An 18,342-nucleotide genomic window follows, 5' to 3' on the forward strand; every position below is an offset into this window, starting at 1 on the left:
AGAGGCTTTGTTTTGATGATCATAATGCTCTCTTCTGGCCTTAAAAGGTCTATAAATATAAACCCCACTTTCCTCTCAGACTCATTTTCGGCAGGAACCATAAAATCCAGTCAGGTTACAATCAAATTTCCTGCATTTTCTTGTCCAATTAAGAACACTAACATCACCACAGATATTAAAATAGATATTTCAAGGCTGAGTCTAATTTGTTTGGTGCACAATATTTGTTGGTTTTTAATGTTGGGGGGGGGGAATCAATGCTGAACAAGATTTCAGAAAGGGGGGGGGACGGAGGAGGAATTTGGGAGCTCACCATTAGCCAGGTCAGCTTATGAACCACTTCAAATGCATTTCTCAGCTAAACGTTACAGAAGCGGCAGCAGCTCTGCAAAGACTCTGGTTACCCAGTCTCCATCATTTACAGGCCTCAGGTTTCAGATTAACAATGCATCCACGAGGAAATGGATGGGAAACAGGGGTAATTTTATCAGCTGGAATGGCAAATGATGCAAATTACTGAAAGGATCATAACCCGGAAGGCACCAAAGTGTGTTACTGGAAGAGTGCGGGGGTCCAAATTCATCCCACGTATAAATCAATCAGGTTGCACCTGGTTTGAATTTGGCTCTGAGATGTTTGAACATGACGGAGCCATCCTCCATCGTCTGCCCACGTACAGCACGGAATAGATTGCAGGATGCTCACAAATTAAAACAGAAACTCTGTAGGGTATCAGACCTTTTGAAAATGTAAGGTTAGCATTAAAGTTGACACTGCACAAAGGAAGGAATTCCTTTGCAAATGATTTTCTCCACCTCCACGCAATGTGCCGGAATGACAGAGATGGTTTGCAAGGACAGAAAATGCAGGGCAAGAACGTTTTGATATTTATAGGGTGGCAAGAGACTTTTCAGGTACCTAGCGAGACAAATCCATATCCAGGGGTTAAAATGAACCTGAACCATTGCTCACGCTGAGCAAAATCCCACCACCAAGTGAAACCAATTTCAGCCTCCTGGATCAGGGACAGATGAAAACCAGCGCTTGGGCTAATTAAAGACGATGTAGTGGGGCCAGTCCAGCCTTGAAGGTAATGTGCAGAGCTTGATTATCTGCCTGACTACCAGGTCACATTCTTAAATTCCCTTTTATCTTGATATTGCATGTTATGCAGGATAATGAGGCTCATACTGGTGAAAATTACATAGAGGGCAGTTACACTAATGAAGCAAAATTACCCTGAAATTGCAGTCTCCTGCACTCTAATTTCAAAACTTTAAAACAAGATTGGAAATTAAGATAACAGATGCAGTTCATCTGATTAGAAGTTTATTAAAGCAGTGCCCACTAGCTCTGGCTACGGCCCTTTGGAAGACTGTTATAAACACCTTTATAATCCGGCTATAACAGTTTTCCTCAGACGGGGTCAAGTTCACCCCGATGTAACTGAATGGATGTTACACAAGAAGTGAGACTGGCCAGATCGTACTTTGGCTACGGCCCTAGAATAGAGTAAGTGGGAAGTTTAAGACGACGTGTGAACAATTCGAAACCCATTGATGTAGTCGATGACAGATTTTTGGCAAGGAATTATGTAAACGACACCATTAGAGATGCTGAAGCCCCAACACACAAAAACATATTGGGTCAAAACGTATCCCTTCTCTAATTCCACAGGGGATGTAGCCAGCCCATTTAAGCTTTGAAAAGCAGCCGGACACCAAATGCAGTAATTACTTTTCTTAAGGATTGTGCTAGCGAAAGTGCATTAATGCACTACTTGAAGCCATCTAAGGGGTCAGATGTGCAAAGCTACGTGACTGCATTGTACTGAAAAAGAAATACCAGCCTTAATGTATTTATTACACAACAGAACAAGCCTTTGTGATCAACAGTGTAAACAGATCATTCAGAATGTGTATGATTATTACAGCAGTATCTAAGGGCCCTGATGATAGTTCTAGGCACTATACAAAAATACACTTGTCTTAGAACCCGTGTTCTCTGACTCCCAGTATAATGCCCTATCCACTGGACCACACTGCCTCTCATGTACTTAAAAGTCTGGAGTAATGACTTGCACGTTTGAATTCAGTTATAGATTCCGTGAAGAACCGGAGCTCATAGTTAAACCACTAGGAGTTCGGGGACACAAGAAGTCCATGACAGAACAATTTGTTGAGAATCCATATTTTTAAAGCTTCCAGGTATTTATATTTTAAGGCACACAAGTTATTGCTGTCGGCAAAACATGTTCCAGGGAGGGTTTTTTTTTAAATCAGCTACCCCAGACAGCTGATGGGGAAAAATTTGCACACGAAAGCTTTTGAAAGTTTTCAAATGATTTTTTTTTTATTTGCATTGAGATTCAGCCACTCGGTAAAGTAGCTAAAATAAATAAATAAATAAATAAATAGGCAAAATAAAACTATGAAAAACAAAGGAATTTTTGCAAAAAATAAATTGTGGTGAAAGTTTTCAAACCAGTTCTATCATGCAAAGGAAACTATAAAAAAATTAAATTAAATTACAACAAACAAAAAAAGCAGAGTCCCTACAGTTGAACGTTAAAGGTGCCACTACATAGCATTTTGGGGCAATCCCCCAGCCCAGGCCAACAGATCAAGGTTAGCAGGCCAAACGGCTGTGAAACAGTGCTTTGAAGTTGTGACTCACCGGGGCTGGAGCCCAGCCTCCTCCCTAGACTTCAGCCGAAGCTCCAGCACTGCCTATACAACTATTTTTAGAGCGCTGGCACGAGACCCAAGTCTGTCGACCCAGACTGGGAGGCTCGCCCCAAAACGCTGTGGAGACAGGCCCTAAGGTTGAGATACAAAGCAGCAAAGACCATCCTTGAATCACCTCCTTAAACTAGGGTATCAAACCTCAAAGAGATGCATGCAAAAGTTTCATCGGAGTGTCAAATGGCTGCATCTACACTGGATTGCCCACTGACGGTATCAGAACAATGCCAGGGGTGTTAGGTAAACCCAGGCAGCAGCATTAAACCCTCCTGGTTGCCTAACCCTTCTTAAGCAGGTCTAGACAGCATAGCAGTTAACATGCCAAAGGCCTCCAAGGGTATGTCTACAGTACAGCTGGGGGGAGCCTCCCAGCCCAGGTAGACAGATTCAAGCTAGCGTGCTAACAACGACCAGTGTGGACGTTACGGCTCTGCTCCAGACTCAGGTTAGCCACCCGAGATCGGACCCAGGAGGGAGGGATAGCTCAGTGGTTTGAGCATTGGCCTGCTAAACCCAGGGTTGTGAGCTCAATCCTTGAGGGGGCCATTTAGGGATCTGGGGCAAAAATCTGTCTGGGGATTGGTCCTGCTTTGAGAAGGGGGTTGGACTAGATGACCTCCTGAGGTCCCTTCCAACCCTGATATTCTATGTAGGTATGCTCGAGAGGCTGAGCGACAGCCCAGCCTATCTACCAGGGCTGGAAGGTTCGCTCTCAGCTGCAGTGTAGACATATTCCAAGTGCCTCATCGATGCTAGAGCTCCCCCTGGTGGTAGCAAGGCTGCAAAACAGGGCAATTCATTGGAGGACTAGCACGAATGGGTCCCATGGCCACTGCAGGGTTTATGTAACCCACACACCTCCTGAATGTGGTGTTCTGTCCCATCTAGTGGCACCGAGACCACTTAGAGAGATTATGAGTTTGCTCTACAGCCTTAGCGTTGGCTTTTAGCTCATGCAGTAGAGGCTCATGCACTAAGCTCCAGAGGTCCCAGGTTCGATCCCACCCGTCGACGACGACCGGGGTCTGTCGGTATTAGTCATGGCGGGACGGGTTAAAGGTAGCGTTGCAGCGTACATCTTGGATTTCCTTGTTTCTGAGAGTGTCGTGCTTAACATTATTTAACCCTTTCTCTCCATTTCTGTCTTGGTCTGCCTGGCTCTCGTTTAACATTATTCAATTTCACAGAGGAAAAACAGCACAGAGTTAGTTTCCACTGGCTGCAAACCTCACTTTCAACAGTGAGTTTAGACGACTGACTGGCTCAGAAAGGACCACTGAGGAATTATTTATCCCCATTTTTATTAATCAATCTTATTTCCTGCCCCCACCCTAGAAATAAATGGTCTCCTTGCTGATAGATGACCTCACTTCGGCATTTAGACAGTTTTTTGGTTACTGTTCTTCCCAAAGGACCAGGGGAGGGTTGGGCTCCTGAGTGGAGTCATGTATCCAATTCTTCCCAGGTGTCGGACATCTGGTGCTAATCCTGCAAATGGTGCACCGAAACAGCCTAACCGAAGCCTGATGTTCTCAGCAAACAGCTTTGAAACAAACTCGCAGCGCCAACCAGTCCCCAAAACAAGAGGGTCTGACAACCTGAGGGGTTCCAGGAGAAAGAGCGTAACTTCTCTTCTCTTTTTCACAATGGCTGCTCTGCAAGCAGATTTTCACCACCGCCACTAAACACTTTGCTTCCCGGTCAATTAACTATTTGCCAACAACATCTACAACTAAAGGCGGTGATCCCAAAGCACTGGCAGAAGAACACACGGATACTCTAGGACAGGGGTTCTCAACTTTTTTCCTTTTGAGGCCTCCCCCAGCATGCTATAAAAACTCCCCGGCCCACCTGTGCCACAATAACTGTTTTTTCTGCATATAAAAGCCAGGGCCAGGGTTGGGGGTAGCAAGCAGGGCAGTTGCTCAGGGCCCCACGCCACAGGGGGCCCTGCAAAGCTAAGTTGCTCAGGCTTTGGCTCCAGCCCCTGAGTGGTGGAACTTGGAGCCCTGAGCTTCAGCCCCAGGCGGTGGGGCTTTGACTATTAGCGGTAAATATGCCCAATGGCCTGTGATGGGATGTTAGATGGGGTGGGATCTGAGTTACTACAGAGAATTCATTCCTGGGTGTCTGGCTGGTGAGTCTTGCCCACATGCTCAGGGTTTAGCTGATCGCCATATTTGGGGTCAGAAAGGAATTTTCCTCCAGGGCAGATTGGCAGAGGCCCTGGGGGGTTTTCGCCTTCCTCTGCAGCATGGGGCACGGGTCACTTGCTGGAAGATTCTCTGCGCCTTGAAGTCTTTAAACCATGATTTGAGGACTTCAATGGCTCAGACACAGGTTTGATACAGGAGTGGGTGGGTGAGATTCTGTGGCCTGCGTTGTGCAGGAGGTCAGACTAGATGATCATAATGGTCCCTTCTGACCTTAAAGTCTATGATTCTATCTGCCCTGGGCCCCAGCAAGTCTAATGCCAGCCCTGCTTGGAGGCCCGCCTGAAATCTGCTCGTGACCCCCCCAGGGGGTCCCGGACTCCTGGTTGAGAACCACCAGAAACCCTGGTTGAGAACCACCGCTCTAGGAGAGTGAAATTCATGGACTTTGTTCAAGGAGCTACTCATAGAAGATTGAGGACGACTAGAACTCAGCCCTCAGCCAGAACACTGGGCACGTTCCAGAAGAAGTGCTACCCAGTTGCCAAGGTGGAGTAAGGGTTGCTACACCTGCAAATCACGTGCACCTCATGGATCCATGAATCCGAGGACTCGGGCCCACATCCTCAAAAAGGTATTTAGGCGCCTAACTCCCACGGCAGTTCAGCACCTAAATACCTTTGAGTCCACGAGCCTCTGGGGCTACACTCCTGCTTCTTCCCCAAGTCATTCTGTGGCTTTTGTCTTTGTGGGTTTTTTAAGCTGAAAATAGATACAGGAAAACGCGATTGTGAAACCAGAAAACATGGTCAGGCCGGGCCGTGTGTACATGTATCTGTGAGAGGCAGGAGCAGGATCCAGAGACCGCTTTCTTTTTTGTTATTGACTTCATTTCAACATGACAGTGTCCCTTTAAATAGCCAAATACATTCTTAAGAATAAAACGGTGCAGGCCCACACAACCAGTCAGACGGCAACAGCCCCTCCGCCATGGCCTAGAATCTTTTTCATGGTGCATTTCAAACAAAGATACCGCAAGCTGCTTCCCAGCGAATTACAGCATTATTCTAGACATCCTCAACAGGCAGCATAAGCGGACATAAAGCCCAGTACTGTGCCTGTTAAAGTCAATGACAATCCTCTCACTGAGGACAATATTAGACCATTGGCAGGGCAGTGGAATAAAAACCTGAAGGCCAAGTTACAGGAACAGCTATTCAGCCCAGCTCAGAATAATCACACTGTCAGAGGCCCTTCCCTTCCAGGGATGTCTCTCCCCCCCCAGCTCATGGTTAAGCAGGTGACTTATCTCCATTATAAATCTGCATAACAAAGTGCTACACCCAGCGTCATCTTTCATAATACAAAGAGGCGAAAAGCAGAAAGAACGACGCCTGCGCCGAGGACCCAGATGCTTCCTGAACGCGACTGCAGATGACTTCCTGAATACGCACCACAAAAACCACAGTATGCTCCCCGAAGAGGCTAACCCGTGCCGTGCCCTGAGAATGAGATCTGTTTAGATCCTTCAAAGAAGATGGTGGCTATTATTACAGTAAGCGGCTACCACAAATCCTTTTCTGAACACTTCAGGTTAGAACAGAGACGTTCAAACACACTATTCTCCAATCGTCAGCAAGCAAGAGAAGAACCACCAGAAAACCAACGCTGCATTGCAGCCTCTGCTCTGGGACGGATGCTTTCTCGCTTCTGTCTCCACACAAGCCCATTGCGAATAACTCCAGAGACCAGCTCCTCTTAAAGCCCTGGCCAGTTTTACATTGGTTTCAAAGGGAGCAGGAGTGGGCCCCACATGTTCTCCCGTACATACGGAGAAGGAAACACCATGCATGTTCCCCGTTATATTGCAAAGGCTGCACCAGAGTCCTTAGCATGTTGATGTGTTACTTTCTTCTAAACCCTACCACAAAGCACATTTCATGCTCTGTGCCTAGATTCTCTCTTCCCTTAATCCTACTTCCTTTATGTCCAAGTAGGGTAGCAAGCCACCTGCTTTGCTAAACGAGCAGAACAATCCAGCACTGCCAACTCTCACAATTTTATCGTGAGTCTCAAGCTATTTGGTATTTTTCAAACGTCAGGCCCCTGGAATTATATCATGCAAAAAATTCAATTTTCATGAAAAAAAAAAAAAAAAGTTTATTGCCTTGAGGGTTGCAAAGAGATGCTCTGCCATGTGAAACTTCAAGACACTCACCTCAGAAGCCAAACAAAAAGACCCCAAGTTAGTTATTTTTTAAATCCCATATTTTAAGCCAATCTCACAGGATTTTTTCCCCCTCCGGGGTGACACCTGACTCATGATTTCTGAATGCTTCGGTTGGTAATCCTGCCCAAATTGTCTCTTTCCCAGCAGGATGAATATCTGCTAACAGGGTGGGGGTGCGTCAGGTGAACACTGCCGGCCAGTTACACGGATAGGAGAAACAGGTAGCAACACGCCTTCTTTTCAAATATTGAGGGACATCATTTTCCACACCACCCCTCCGTTGTAGATGCTGTAGCCCCGTTTTCTGAAGGCTCCTGTCTTCTCCCGCATTCAGCTTGCTTCAATTATTCAGGGCTACCCAGGCTGATAATTACACAGTCCCGAGTTGCTGAATAAAACTGATGCTTAATTAGCCAGCAGGAAAGATCGATTAAGATACAGCAGGGCATCTTGCAAAGTTCTTCAGCGGGACTGTGGGGAATAGAATCCGGCTGTGCCCTTCTAAAGGATAAAACACTGCGTCTCAGGGACTCGGCTGTAGTTTTATTTAAACCGAATGCTTAGACCGGTCACCCCCCAAAGTTTTATCATCAGATCTTAACTCCCCCAGTGCTACGGTTCACATCCTATAAAGACAGCACTATCGCCAAGTTCTGGAGCGTATCTCCAGCTGAAAACCATAGGCAGAACTCATCTATCTTAGCCCTTGCTGACTTTTCTCCATCTGTGCGATTGCAAGGGGAAGAATTTCCCCCAGCCAGTCAGCACAGGGCATGTTTGTTTAAACCCCAAACAGAGTAATTCACTTCACACTTTGGCCCTGTGCCAGAGTCCTGAACCCAAGTATCCTCAAAGATTTGGGAATCCTGGAATCCAAATTCAGAGCTAGCCCTGAACTTTGCAGATGGTAACCCTTGTCTCTGTAAAAGGTCATAACCCAGGAATTAGACACCCCTAAGCACTAAGGCCTGGGCACACACACACACAGGCTCACCAAATGAAATTAACAAAAGCAAGTATTTCTTCACACAATGCACAATCAGCCTGTGGAACTCCTTGCCAGAGGAGGTTGTGAAGGCCAAGACTCTAACAGGGTTCAAAAAAAGAACTAGATAAATTCATGGAGGATAGGTCCATCAGTGGCTATTAGCCAGGGGGGGCAGGGCTGGTGTCCCTAGCCTCTGTTTGCCAGAAGCTGAGAATGGGCAACAGGGGATGGATCACTTGGTGATTACCTGTTCTGTTCATTCCCTCTGGGGCACCTGGCACTAGCCACTGTCAGAAGACAGGATACTGGGCTAGATGGACCTTTGGTCTGACCCACTATGGCTGTTCTTATGTACACCTTTAGCAACAGGTCAGCAGGGTGGGCAGATGCTCACTCTTCCAATTTGGTATGAGGAAAAGCAACTTATTCACATGTATGAATATTCAGGCTTGTTTTCAAAACCTCCATGAAGGACAAATATTCATTGTACGATTTATTTCTGACACCAACAGTGTCCTAGGAAGGGCAGGGTGGTTTAGCGGATAGACTAGAGTTCAGGAGAGGTGGGTTCAATTCCTGACTTGCCCCGGATCATCCGGTGGCAGAGTCACTTCCCTCCCCATGCCTCAGTTTCCCCACCTGTAAAATGTGGCTAATGCTGTTGACCTCCTGTATAAAGGACTTTGAGATCTACTGATTAAAAGAGCTAGGTATCATTTTAGGAGCGGCGCAAACACAAAACAAGGCATCATCCCTGCCCTAAAGGGGGGGAGGGATAGCTCAGTGATTTGAGCATTGGCCTGCTAAACCCAGGGTTGTGAGTTCAATCATTAAGGAGGCCATTTAGGGATCGGGGGGGGGGGGAAATTTCAGGGACAGTACTTGGTCCTGCTAGTGAAGGCAGGGAACTGGACTGGACTGGACTCAATGACCTTTCAAGGTCCCTTCCAGTTCTAGGAGATAGGTATATCTCCATATATAAAAGAGAATAAAATTAGTTGCAGTCTGAAAAATGCTGGCAGGAAGTAGCTCGCCTCATACACACATTCTTGCAGAAAGTGCATAGCTTAAACGCCCATGCAGCATTTGTCAATGCAATGTGCCCATAGGTTCGTACAACTGCTCCTTCAGAGAACAGGCTATGGCTGAGTCCAGACCCACGTAGGTATTTGGCACCTACCTCACTGATTTCAAATCAGTGAAAGTTCGGAGCCCAAATACCTTTTGTGGATCCGGGCCTACTTGCTCATTAGGCTAGTGGCACTTTTGGAAGCACCCCTCAGAGCCCTGCTGTGGGTGCCCAACCAGTTCAACAAGACATGGGGCTACCCGTTGCAGTCCTGCTGCTTTGCACCTAGAACCCTGGGAATTCTGCTCCCATCAGAACGTAGTGCAGAAATCCACAAACCTGGTCTTAACTTGCCGGAAGCCGACCAGAATCGCCTCTCTCTGGTCTCTCGCTCTAGCGCTCAGGTTCTCATTCTGCAGCCCGTCCGCCAGGTAACCTTCAGTATCTGTTAGGGAAGAAAGTTACAACCGTCAGGAAACTACACAGGTGGTGGGCAAGAATTAGATTAGGAGGAAAACTGCTTTCAAGTAAGAAAAGTATGCATAATGGTCCACTGAAAGCATCTGGGAGCATGTGATCAAACAGCCTAAGCTAAAGACAGTTGACCTGAAGGCTCTTCTATTAGAGAGGGTCCGTAACTAGTAAAAACAATCACACCGGTGGGCGACACACTGAAGTTTTGCCTAAGGCAGGAGATGGTCTTGAGCAGCCTCTGGAACTAGGTTTGCATGGATATAAGCCGAGACAATTGTGGGGAAAAACCAGCAAGGAACCATGAAGAAACTCTACCAAAACAGAAGTGAAACAAGACAAGGATCAGCATAAAGAACAAAGGGCATGTCTACCAAAGTTGTGCACCGGCTAGCACAGGTAACCATAGCACAATGTGGGCTTCAGCGTGAGTAGCATGGACCCTGGATATGTACTCGACTTGCCAACCTTCGTGGCCTTCATTCCCATTATTACCCACAGTAGCTGGATTCAAGCGAGCACGCTGGGTAGATAGACCCAAAGTTACAACGCGAAATAGGGGGTGCGGGAGGGGCTGAAAGAGCAAGAGCCACAATGGAAAGAAAAGTGCGGCAGGAAAAAAAATAAAAGAGAACGGAAAATGAAGTCGGAAGCTGAATCCGAGTGTTTTGGACCCACTCCTCACAAAGGGCCCAGTTCTGTTCCTGTTGAAATCAACGGCGAAACACACCATCGAGGTCAATGAGAACAGGATCAGTCCCGAAGCGGAGCAGAGCATGAGCAAGAAGCATGACCTTGTGGGCAACTGAACAGAGCGGAGGGAGAGAGATTCCAGAGCCCCCGTCTCCAAGCAGCCTGTCCGCTGCTGGATATTGCAGGGTGAAGGGAGGTGTTCATAAACGCCCAGCACCAGGCCCCTAATCCAATTCTTGGCCATGCGTTTTCATGCCATGGACTGACCCAATGCCACACTCACTCCCCTCAAGCCATTGTTCCTTTGGAAAAGGCCCTCACGTGTGGGATGCTGAGTCCCGCTGCATGGATTCAGCATCTGTTTTTTTTGCTTGACATTCATGTAAGCTGCCCAGTCTTGGACCACATGGATCTCCAGGGGGTCTGGGTTTCAGCGGTAAACAGGCAGGAAGGAGAAGCTGTAGTGTCATTCAGATTCAGACGCAAAACGCAGAGGCCGGGTAACCACCTACACTTCACGGAAATAAAGAGACAACCTTATGAAAAAAACACAGAACCAAGCTGCTCTTTAAAGGGACAGGAGCGAACGATGGGTTATTTGTGGTCCAGTCCAATATACATTTGTATCACAACGTATGATCCTCTTCATAGTTATAGATGAAACACAAGAGGAACCGTATCCTTTGTTTATTTGACGTGGGACGGTAGGCACAAAAGATGGTTTAAAAGAAGGAATGAGCGTTCAACCTCAAACTACGTGCATTTAGATGGGCAAATTTGCACTATTAGCCAAACTGCTTCGTGTGAACTATTCCAATACCCAGCGAATTGTATGTTCTTGTTTCAGATGAGCTAGGACAACTCACCTGGGGGAAAAAAATACTTTCACAAGCAAAAATTATCTGGGGTAATACTTATTCCCACTGTTTTCTGATTTACGATCAAACATCTTCTATTTGCATGGCTATCGGCTCTCCTTCCAGAGAACTCGAAAATGAATGATTGCTCCCAACACCCAGTTCTGATCTCATGCCAATATAATGCCACACGTTACAACAGAGTTGCTGCCAGTTTATGCTGGCAAAGCAGAGATTAGAATCAATGCCACACTGATGTAAGTAGCCAGTGTATTGGCCTACATGAATTCTAGCATGCCCCTTACTGTGACACTAATGAGAGTTTAATATCCTGCTTGCCAGGCTTCCAAATTTTTACACCGCTGCTACATGAAAGTTCGCCCCCCAAAAAGCAGTGCTTTCTCTTTAGTACACCCTAGGAGATCACACAGCTCTTTAAAACATTAACTACTCCACCAGCAAGTGCGTAGCATGTTCTCAAGTTCAAAATGGCATGAGAGGAATATCCTTTTCTGTCTCTCTTATCAACCTTAATTTCCTTCTACCATCTGCTCTGTGAGACATTCGAAGGCGCACTAAAGGAATGCTGAAGGGGCCAGAACTCTTTAGAATGGAAATCACAGTCTGGGGTGAAGCGGGTACCTAAGTCTAGAGGAAGAGACTCTGGGCACATACCAGCAGCCAGAAGACCAGGTGCTGCTCCTGCCTGACCTGTGAAGCAGCCAGCGAGCGGGACTCAGGAAGCCTGGGAATTGTACAAAAACAATTTGTAAAAACGAGTGGTCTCAGCCCACATCACTTCTAGTTTCTGAAGCAGAGAGTTCCCTCCTGGGTTGGATTCCTTCAGCTGAAGCCATCCATTTCCAGTTGCCAACCAAAGTAATACTCAAGTTAACAAATACGCTTATGCCAAATCCAGGCTCTTCCCGCCTTCTCTGCCTTACTGTTTTCTCCTCATTTCCTATCACAGCCCTCTCTCCCCCTTCTACAGAGCAGGCACTTCCATTAGAACAAGGCTTAACATGACCCACCTGCTTTCCCTGTGTCCTGGCAAGAGCACAGCTGCCTTCCTTTATCCCACAATTAGAGTCCCGAGAAGCAGCTGTGTCTTGTTAACCCCTCATTAGGGCAGCTTTCCTATGTCTGCCTTAGGTATACGGCCCCTTTTAGCCTAGTATCTGAGCCCCTCACAATCTTTAGCCTCAGAACACCCCTTCGAGGTACGGAAGTGCTGATGTCTGCACTTTATAGATGGGGAAACCGAGGCCCCGATCCTCAGAGGTGTTTAGGCGCTTGATCCTATTTAAATCTGTGAGAGTTAGGCACTTAAATACGTTTGAGGATCTGGGCCAGAGAGATTGAATGACCTGCCCATGCTCGCGCAGGAAATGCGTGGGAAAGCAGGCAGCTGAATCTAGGTTTCTGAAGTTCCAGGCAAGCCCCCTATCCCTTGGGCCATCTTTCCTTTCCTACATCTGTAGGAATTTAGCTTGTGAAACAGAGGCATGGTACCACTGGCACAGTAGAAGCCCAATAATGCCATTTGGGAAGCCAGGCACAAACCACTGAAGGAGGGTTTATACTGGTAATGCCATCGAGGTGCTTTCCAAACACTACGAAGGACAGTCCCTGCTCTGAGCAGCTCACAGTCGAAGGACAGACCAGTAGACAAAGGTTAGGGGACAGGCACTAAAGAAGGCAATTTATTATATACAAGTCAACTCATTTCCCTGTAAGCAGCACAGCAGAAACGAGTCATAAAGAGGGACTTAAGGGAAAACAATTGTATGGACCATATTTCCACAGCAAACACGCGTGGAGACAAAAAATGAAAAGTGTGCGCCCTCGTCATAAAAATATAAACACAAGTTGCATCCCTCTGTCATTTTTAAAGGCAGATTAACTCCATGAGTTTGAGATTAGCTGTAATATGGGATTTACTTACCAGGACGTCTGTGTGGATCAGCTGCAGGATAAATTATAATCAAACCACCCTCACTCCTGCAAGCTACAGCGAGCTCCCTTTCGGAGCCGCCTGCTATGTTTATAGCACCAGGAAATGAAAAAGAAAGCCCGACCATGAACTTTCAAAGTGGATCAGGAAAAGCAATATGTAAGCAGCTCTAGAGTAAATCACACACTGATGTTAGTTTTACTGCTTAGCTGTAATGCAATAGTCTTGATGTTTATGGCTTGCTCGCCGCGATCCACTCTGAAAGTTTACAGGACTCTCCTTTTCATTTCCTGCTGCTTAAAAAAAAAAAAAAAAAAAAGAGTTGAAATTTCATCAAGCGCTTCAGTTGCGTTTGCAAAGGAGATCGCGGTTAATCCAGTGGAGATGCACAGGGTCATAAAATTATGTCACAGCTAGTAAAGTCCAGGTAGTAAATAACATTATAATGGTGGCTCTAAATTCTAGGAGCTAATCAGCACTCAGCAATGAGGGGGTTGAAAGGTTTTAAAATACCACATGTGTGTCTCTCTCTGCTACCCAGGAACTAGATATCAGAGGGCACATAACAGCACCTGTAGCAGTGCACTTAAATCCAACTACAGTTCCTACCCAGACATTACTCACGGACTCAGAGGCATGGTTACCCCAAAGAGTTGCACAGATTTACCCATGCAGGTGAGTGCCGATCGCATCAGCATTCTCGGATACTGTTTTCCCCTTCCCACACCACTCCCGTCACCCTGTCCACTCCCCTATCCAGGTGGGAGTGGGAGGGAATTGGAGGCAGCTGCTAACACAGGAACTACAGAAACCAGGGGTCCAGAGAGCAGTGTGGATGCACCGAGCTTCGGCACGAATGCTTCAAGATCTGCAGAACTTGGGGCATCCACAATTTTGCAGGGCCAGATTCACCTCCCCAAAACAAGATTATAAGGAAACTAAATCTGCAGGTTCCACAGAAAGGATGATTTAGCCATGAGCAAAGACAGGAGGGTTTGGCCAAAAGTCTGTTTCAAACCCACAAGGGAGCTGAACCTCAGAACGGAGGTTACCCTGATTTCTTCACCTTGCCCTGTTGCAGTGGTCTGACTACACCACCATCTCACCAGCTTCCATACTCCTGAGACAGGACGGTCTGGGCAGACCCAGAAACATTGACCTTGAATTTTCAGCTTTAACACAGAGTTTCAAGCTTTATCCCTGAACTCCCTGACATGTGAGAGTCCAGTGATGCTACCTCCACACCGTCCATGGCTTAGGCTACATCCTCACTACAGGGGGGGGGGGGGGTCGATTTAAGATACGCAAATTCAGCTACGCAAATAGCGTAGCTGAATTCGACGTATCAGATCCGACTTACCCTGTTGTGAGGACGGCAGCAAAATCGACTGCCGCGGCTCCCAGTCGACGGCGCTTACTCCCACCTCCGCTGGTGGAGTAAGCGCGTCGATTCGGGGATCGATTGTCGCGTCCTGACGAGACGCGATAAGTCGATCCCCAAGAGATCGATTTCTACCCGCCGATTCAGGCGGGTAGTGTAGACCTAGCCTGAGTCTCCTTCAGGAAGGACGAAGGGTTAAAGAGTATTTGTAAAGGGGACAACAGCATCAGGGTTGCTTGTCCTGAAATTAGACCCCACCAGCTTTGTTGTGCTTTGCAGGTGCATTGACACAAGCACCGGACCAGCTGCTCCGTTCTGCCTGGGCCCTGCACTCCAGCAGAAACAGGCTTCAGGACACCACAGCTCACAAGAATAGGGCCAGCAGGCAGGGGCGCTTGGAGGATGTGCCATGGTTTACCCACATCACCGGCATGTCTGCAAACCAAACAGCACTCTGGAGTTTTTGTGGGTTAGTCACCCTGCTGAGAAACGGATTTTTTTTTTTTTTTTTTTTTAAACCACCTTGGTTTGAAAGCAGACACAAAAATAAAAAACCCGCACGGGGAAGGAACTTTTAAATATCAAGATAAAAAAGTTTCGTGGAGGGCGTTTAGACTTTGAGCCAATCAACTTGGGCAGCAGCCCTTCAGTAAAAACTGGGGCCCCAAATCTGCAGACACTGACGCTGGCGCTGAATGATGTGTGATGAGTGATGCTTCAATGATAATAATGCGTAAGGCTTCACTGGGGCTACTGACGGGTGGAAAGTTAAGCGCAGGCTTAAGCGTTTGCCGGATCGGTGCCTAACTCCAGAGAGAGAATGCAAGGTAAATAGCTTTGAGCCCACAGCGGTTGAAAGTCTATTAGCTATCACACCACCACCACTGTCACTAACAAGCCATTCATTAGCTATTCTTGTGTATTATGGATGGCACCGAGGCATCCCTGAGTTATGCAGGAGCGTATACCTTTAATACCAGAAAATGGACATTACTGGATGAAGCTCTCAGTACGTTCTTGGCATCTTATTTCTGATCTTGATTTTAAATAAACTCTCCTGGTGATGCACTTTGCAAACACAGAAACAGCCTGAGCGCCTAAGTAGCTGGAATCCTCCTTACGTACAGGAAGGCCCGACCCCTGTACAGACTGTTAAGACGCAGCAAGTTTGATACAGAAGTATGTGACATGCAATTAATCTCCATTCATAGCCTGCTATACTTGTCAGCAAACAAAGGCTGTGCTTTAGAAGGAGATCTGAAGACTTCAATTAAAAACAGTCAGCTAACAAGAAAATAATCTAAGTTAAAGGGAGGTGGCAGGTGCCAAAATGAGTTGTTTACAAAAGTGTCAGCTCTGAACAATAAAGAGCTGCACATCAAAAATGCAAAGGGGGGTGAACTTCACTGCAGCCTCATGATTAAAAATAAAGAACAGGAAATTCACATGTACAGCTGGGGGAAGACACAAAGCATTTGAAAGTGAGCTTTGATGGGCCTGTATGCTACACTCTCTCTCTCAAATGTGACCGATGTGGGACATGCAAAGCTTTCAGCGCTGAGAAGGGGAGAAAGTCAGTACTCCTAGCTACTACTGGAATGGAGAGGTACGGGCTACCGCAGGTTTTGCTCAGAAGGGGTCCAGCACTGGAAGTGTACTGTAGTGAGCATGGCAGGGGAGGCCTGTTAGCAGTGCTCTGGATTAAAGAGACAGTATCAAAATGTCGGGGGGCGGGGAGGGGTGGAACTTGAGGTGTATCAAAATGTCTGGTGTGTGTGTGTGCTGGAACTAGAGATGCAGTGTGTGTGTGTGCTGGAACTAGAGGTACAGCCACACCCCCTGGCTTGCAGTGGTTTCTATTATATACAGTTTGGTTCAATGGCTCTCAGCACCCCCACTATACAAATTGTTCCAGCCCCGCCCGGTCACAGCATAACAGGGGAGAGAAATAGGGAATTAAAAGGGATTGTTATACCATACAAGTTGGCAGCGGAACTCAGGAACGGGTGTAAAATCGGAAACAGCTCTTAATTGCCTTTAAAAAAACAAATCCTCCAATTTCAAGTTAAGTGCCCAGGCCCCAAACAACTGGGGTGAGCTAAGTCAGGAATAAGGTGCATTAGGCATAGCTAAGCATGGAAGCAACATAGATCCATCCCCGGCGCTGAAACTGACACCTGTAGAGGTGGGAAATTTTCCCAGAGCCTTTAGTCACCATATTACAGTATCAACATTAGAAGAGAGTTATCACTAATATTTGTAAGGGTCTGTGAGGAGCTAATCAGGTCACGTTTGTAGTGTGTTTAGGGATCTGCAGATAGAACCGGCTAGGATTATAACGGCTCAGTCTATGCATCGGTTTTAATAAACGCAAGAATAAGAGTCCCTTGACATTTGTGAAGAAATAAAGGGAAACAGATTTAAAAACTACCCACACACGTCATGCTGCCGCAGTTATGCGTCTAACAAGGTCAAGGCTACCAGCTGCATCCCCCGGTAGGTTCGTCAGTTAGGATACTTAGCAGTAGGAAGTTTAGCACTGTGTTCATAACCAGAGGCAGAAATTAAAGCTGGTGCAATTTTCACAGTCTCCTGGGAGGACTGGAAGCCCACTGTTTCCATTAGAGTTGCTACTTAAACTGGGAATTTGTCCCAACAGGGCAATCTTGTTCATTGCCCCCTAATGTTGCCACGTGCCAAACGGGCACAACTCCACTGCACTAAGATGCCGTCACATGCCGAAGTTGCATCCAAACCTGTCTGCATGATACTTTGGGGGCAGCTTCACCCCACATCGGAACATCAATGCTCCACCAATGCCATTACCCTCCAAAAACTAGCCCTCCCAATACGTAACAGTAACATCCATCTCCTATATGATGTTTTTCCATCAGTAGATCTCAGAGCACTTTACAAAGGAGGTCGGTGTCACGATCCTCATTTTACAGATGGGGAAACTGAGGCACGGAGCCGTGACGTGACTTGCCCAAGGTCACCCAGTAGGTCAGTGGCAGAGCTAGAGTCTTACTCCAGTGCTCCATCCCCTAGGCCACATTCTCATCCCCCTTTCTGACATGGAATCATTCCAAGGCACACTAAAATAATCCCAGAAGCACCAGGTCAGGTCAGGCCACGTTCCCCTCAACATCCTCGGCTGGACGGGGGAGAGGCCTATGCAAGCTGCTGGCCTGGAACCCCTCCCCTCCTCAGAAGGAGAAGCCCCTACTCCAACCTACCCAACCGTCTCCTCCTGGAGCCACTTAGCAAACAACTTTAGCAAATTCCCCTCATTTAGCCCAGACGGAGCAGGGGGAATTGGGTTACCTTCAAGGAGCCTCTGAATCTCCTCAGGGATGATGGGGGACATCTGCATCGGGAAGAAAGAAGGGAAGAGTCCCAAAAGCAAATCTCCAGAGGCTGCTTCTGCTGCTGTCCCTGAGGTGCAGAGGCTGACTGATCCAGTGAGAGAGGAAGCAGGGAGGGTGGGGCCTGCCCTGCACTGTAGAGGGAGAGGGACTACTTCAGGTGCTTCCTGTTTCACCTACTCTAGGATTGCAGCCTGCAAACACCTGCATGATGCTGCAGCAGTAGAAATGCACTTGCAAATTCAATGCAAGCCCCTGGCCTTGCACCATAGTCAGGGAGAGCTCTGGGGTGGTTTACCATGCAGCCTCTTGTACCTACCCGCTTGCGTAGAGAGAACACTGGGCTGTGTGTGTGTGTACTCTGCACTGTCATTTAGCCTCCTATGTCTGCCCCTTGCTTACGGGAGCCCGGAGTGGTGTGTGCTACAGTGCAAACC

General features: G+C 47.2%; 1 protein-coding gene across 1 annotated transcript in view; it reads right to left on the minus strand.

Annotated features, from left to right (window-relative positions):
- SKAP1 (src kinase associated phosphoprotein 1) overlaps positions 1-17,953 on the minus strand; it is a 235,036-nt gene extending 217,083 nt beyond the window's left edge. Inside the window, exons 1-2 of the mRNA XM_065422494.1 lie at positions 17,865-17,953; positions 9,524-9,629 (exon numbers count right to left, since the gene is read on the minus strand). Of these exons, the coding sequence (XP_065278566.1) occupies positions 9,524-9,629; positions 17,865-17,913 (155 nt within the window). The 5' untranslated portion in view covers positions 17,914-17,953. The remainder of the gene's footprint in view (positions 1-9,523; positions 9,630-17,864) is intronic.
- Positions 17,954-18,342: the final 389 nt, after the last annotated feature.

This window comes from Emys orbicularis, chromosome 25 (assembly GCF_028017835.1).
Source record: "Emys orbicularis isolate rEmyOrb1 chromosome 25, rEmyOrb1.hap1, whole genome shotgun sequence".
Lineage (NCBI taxonomy): Eukaryota > Metazoa > Chordata > Testudines > Emydidae > Emys > Emys orbicularis.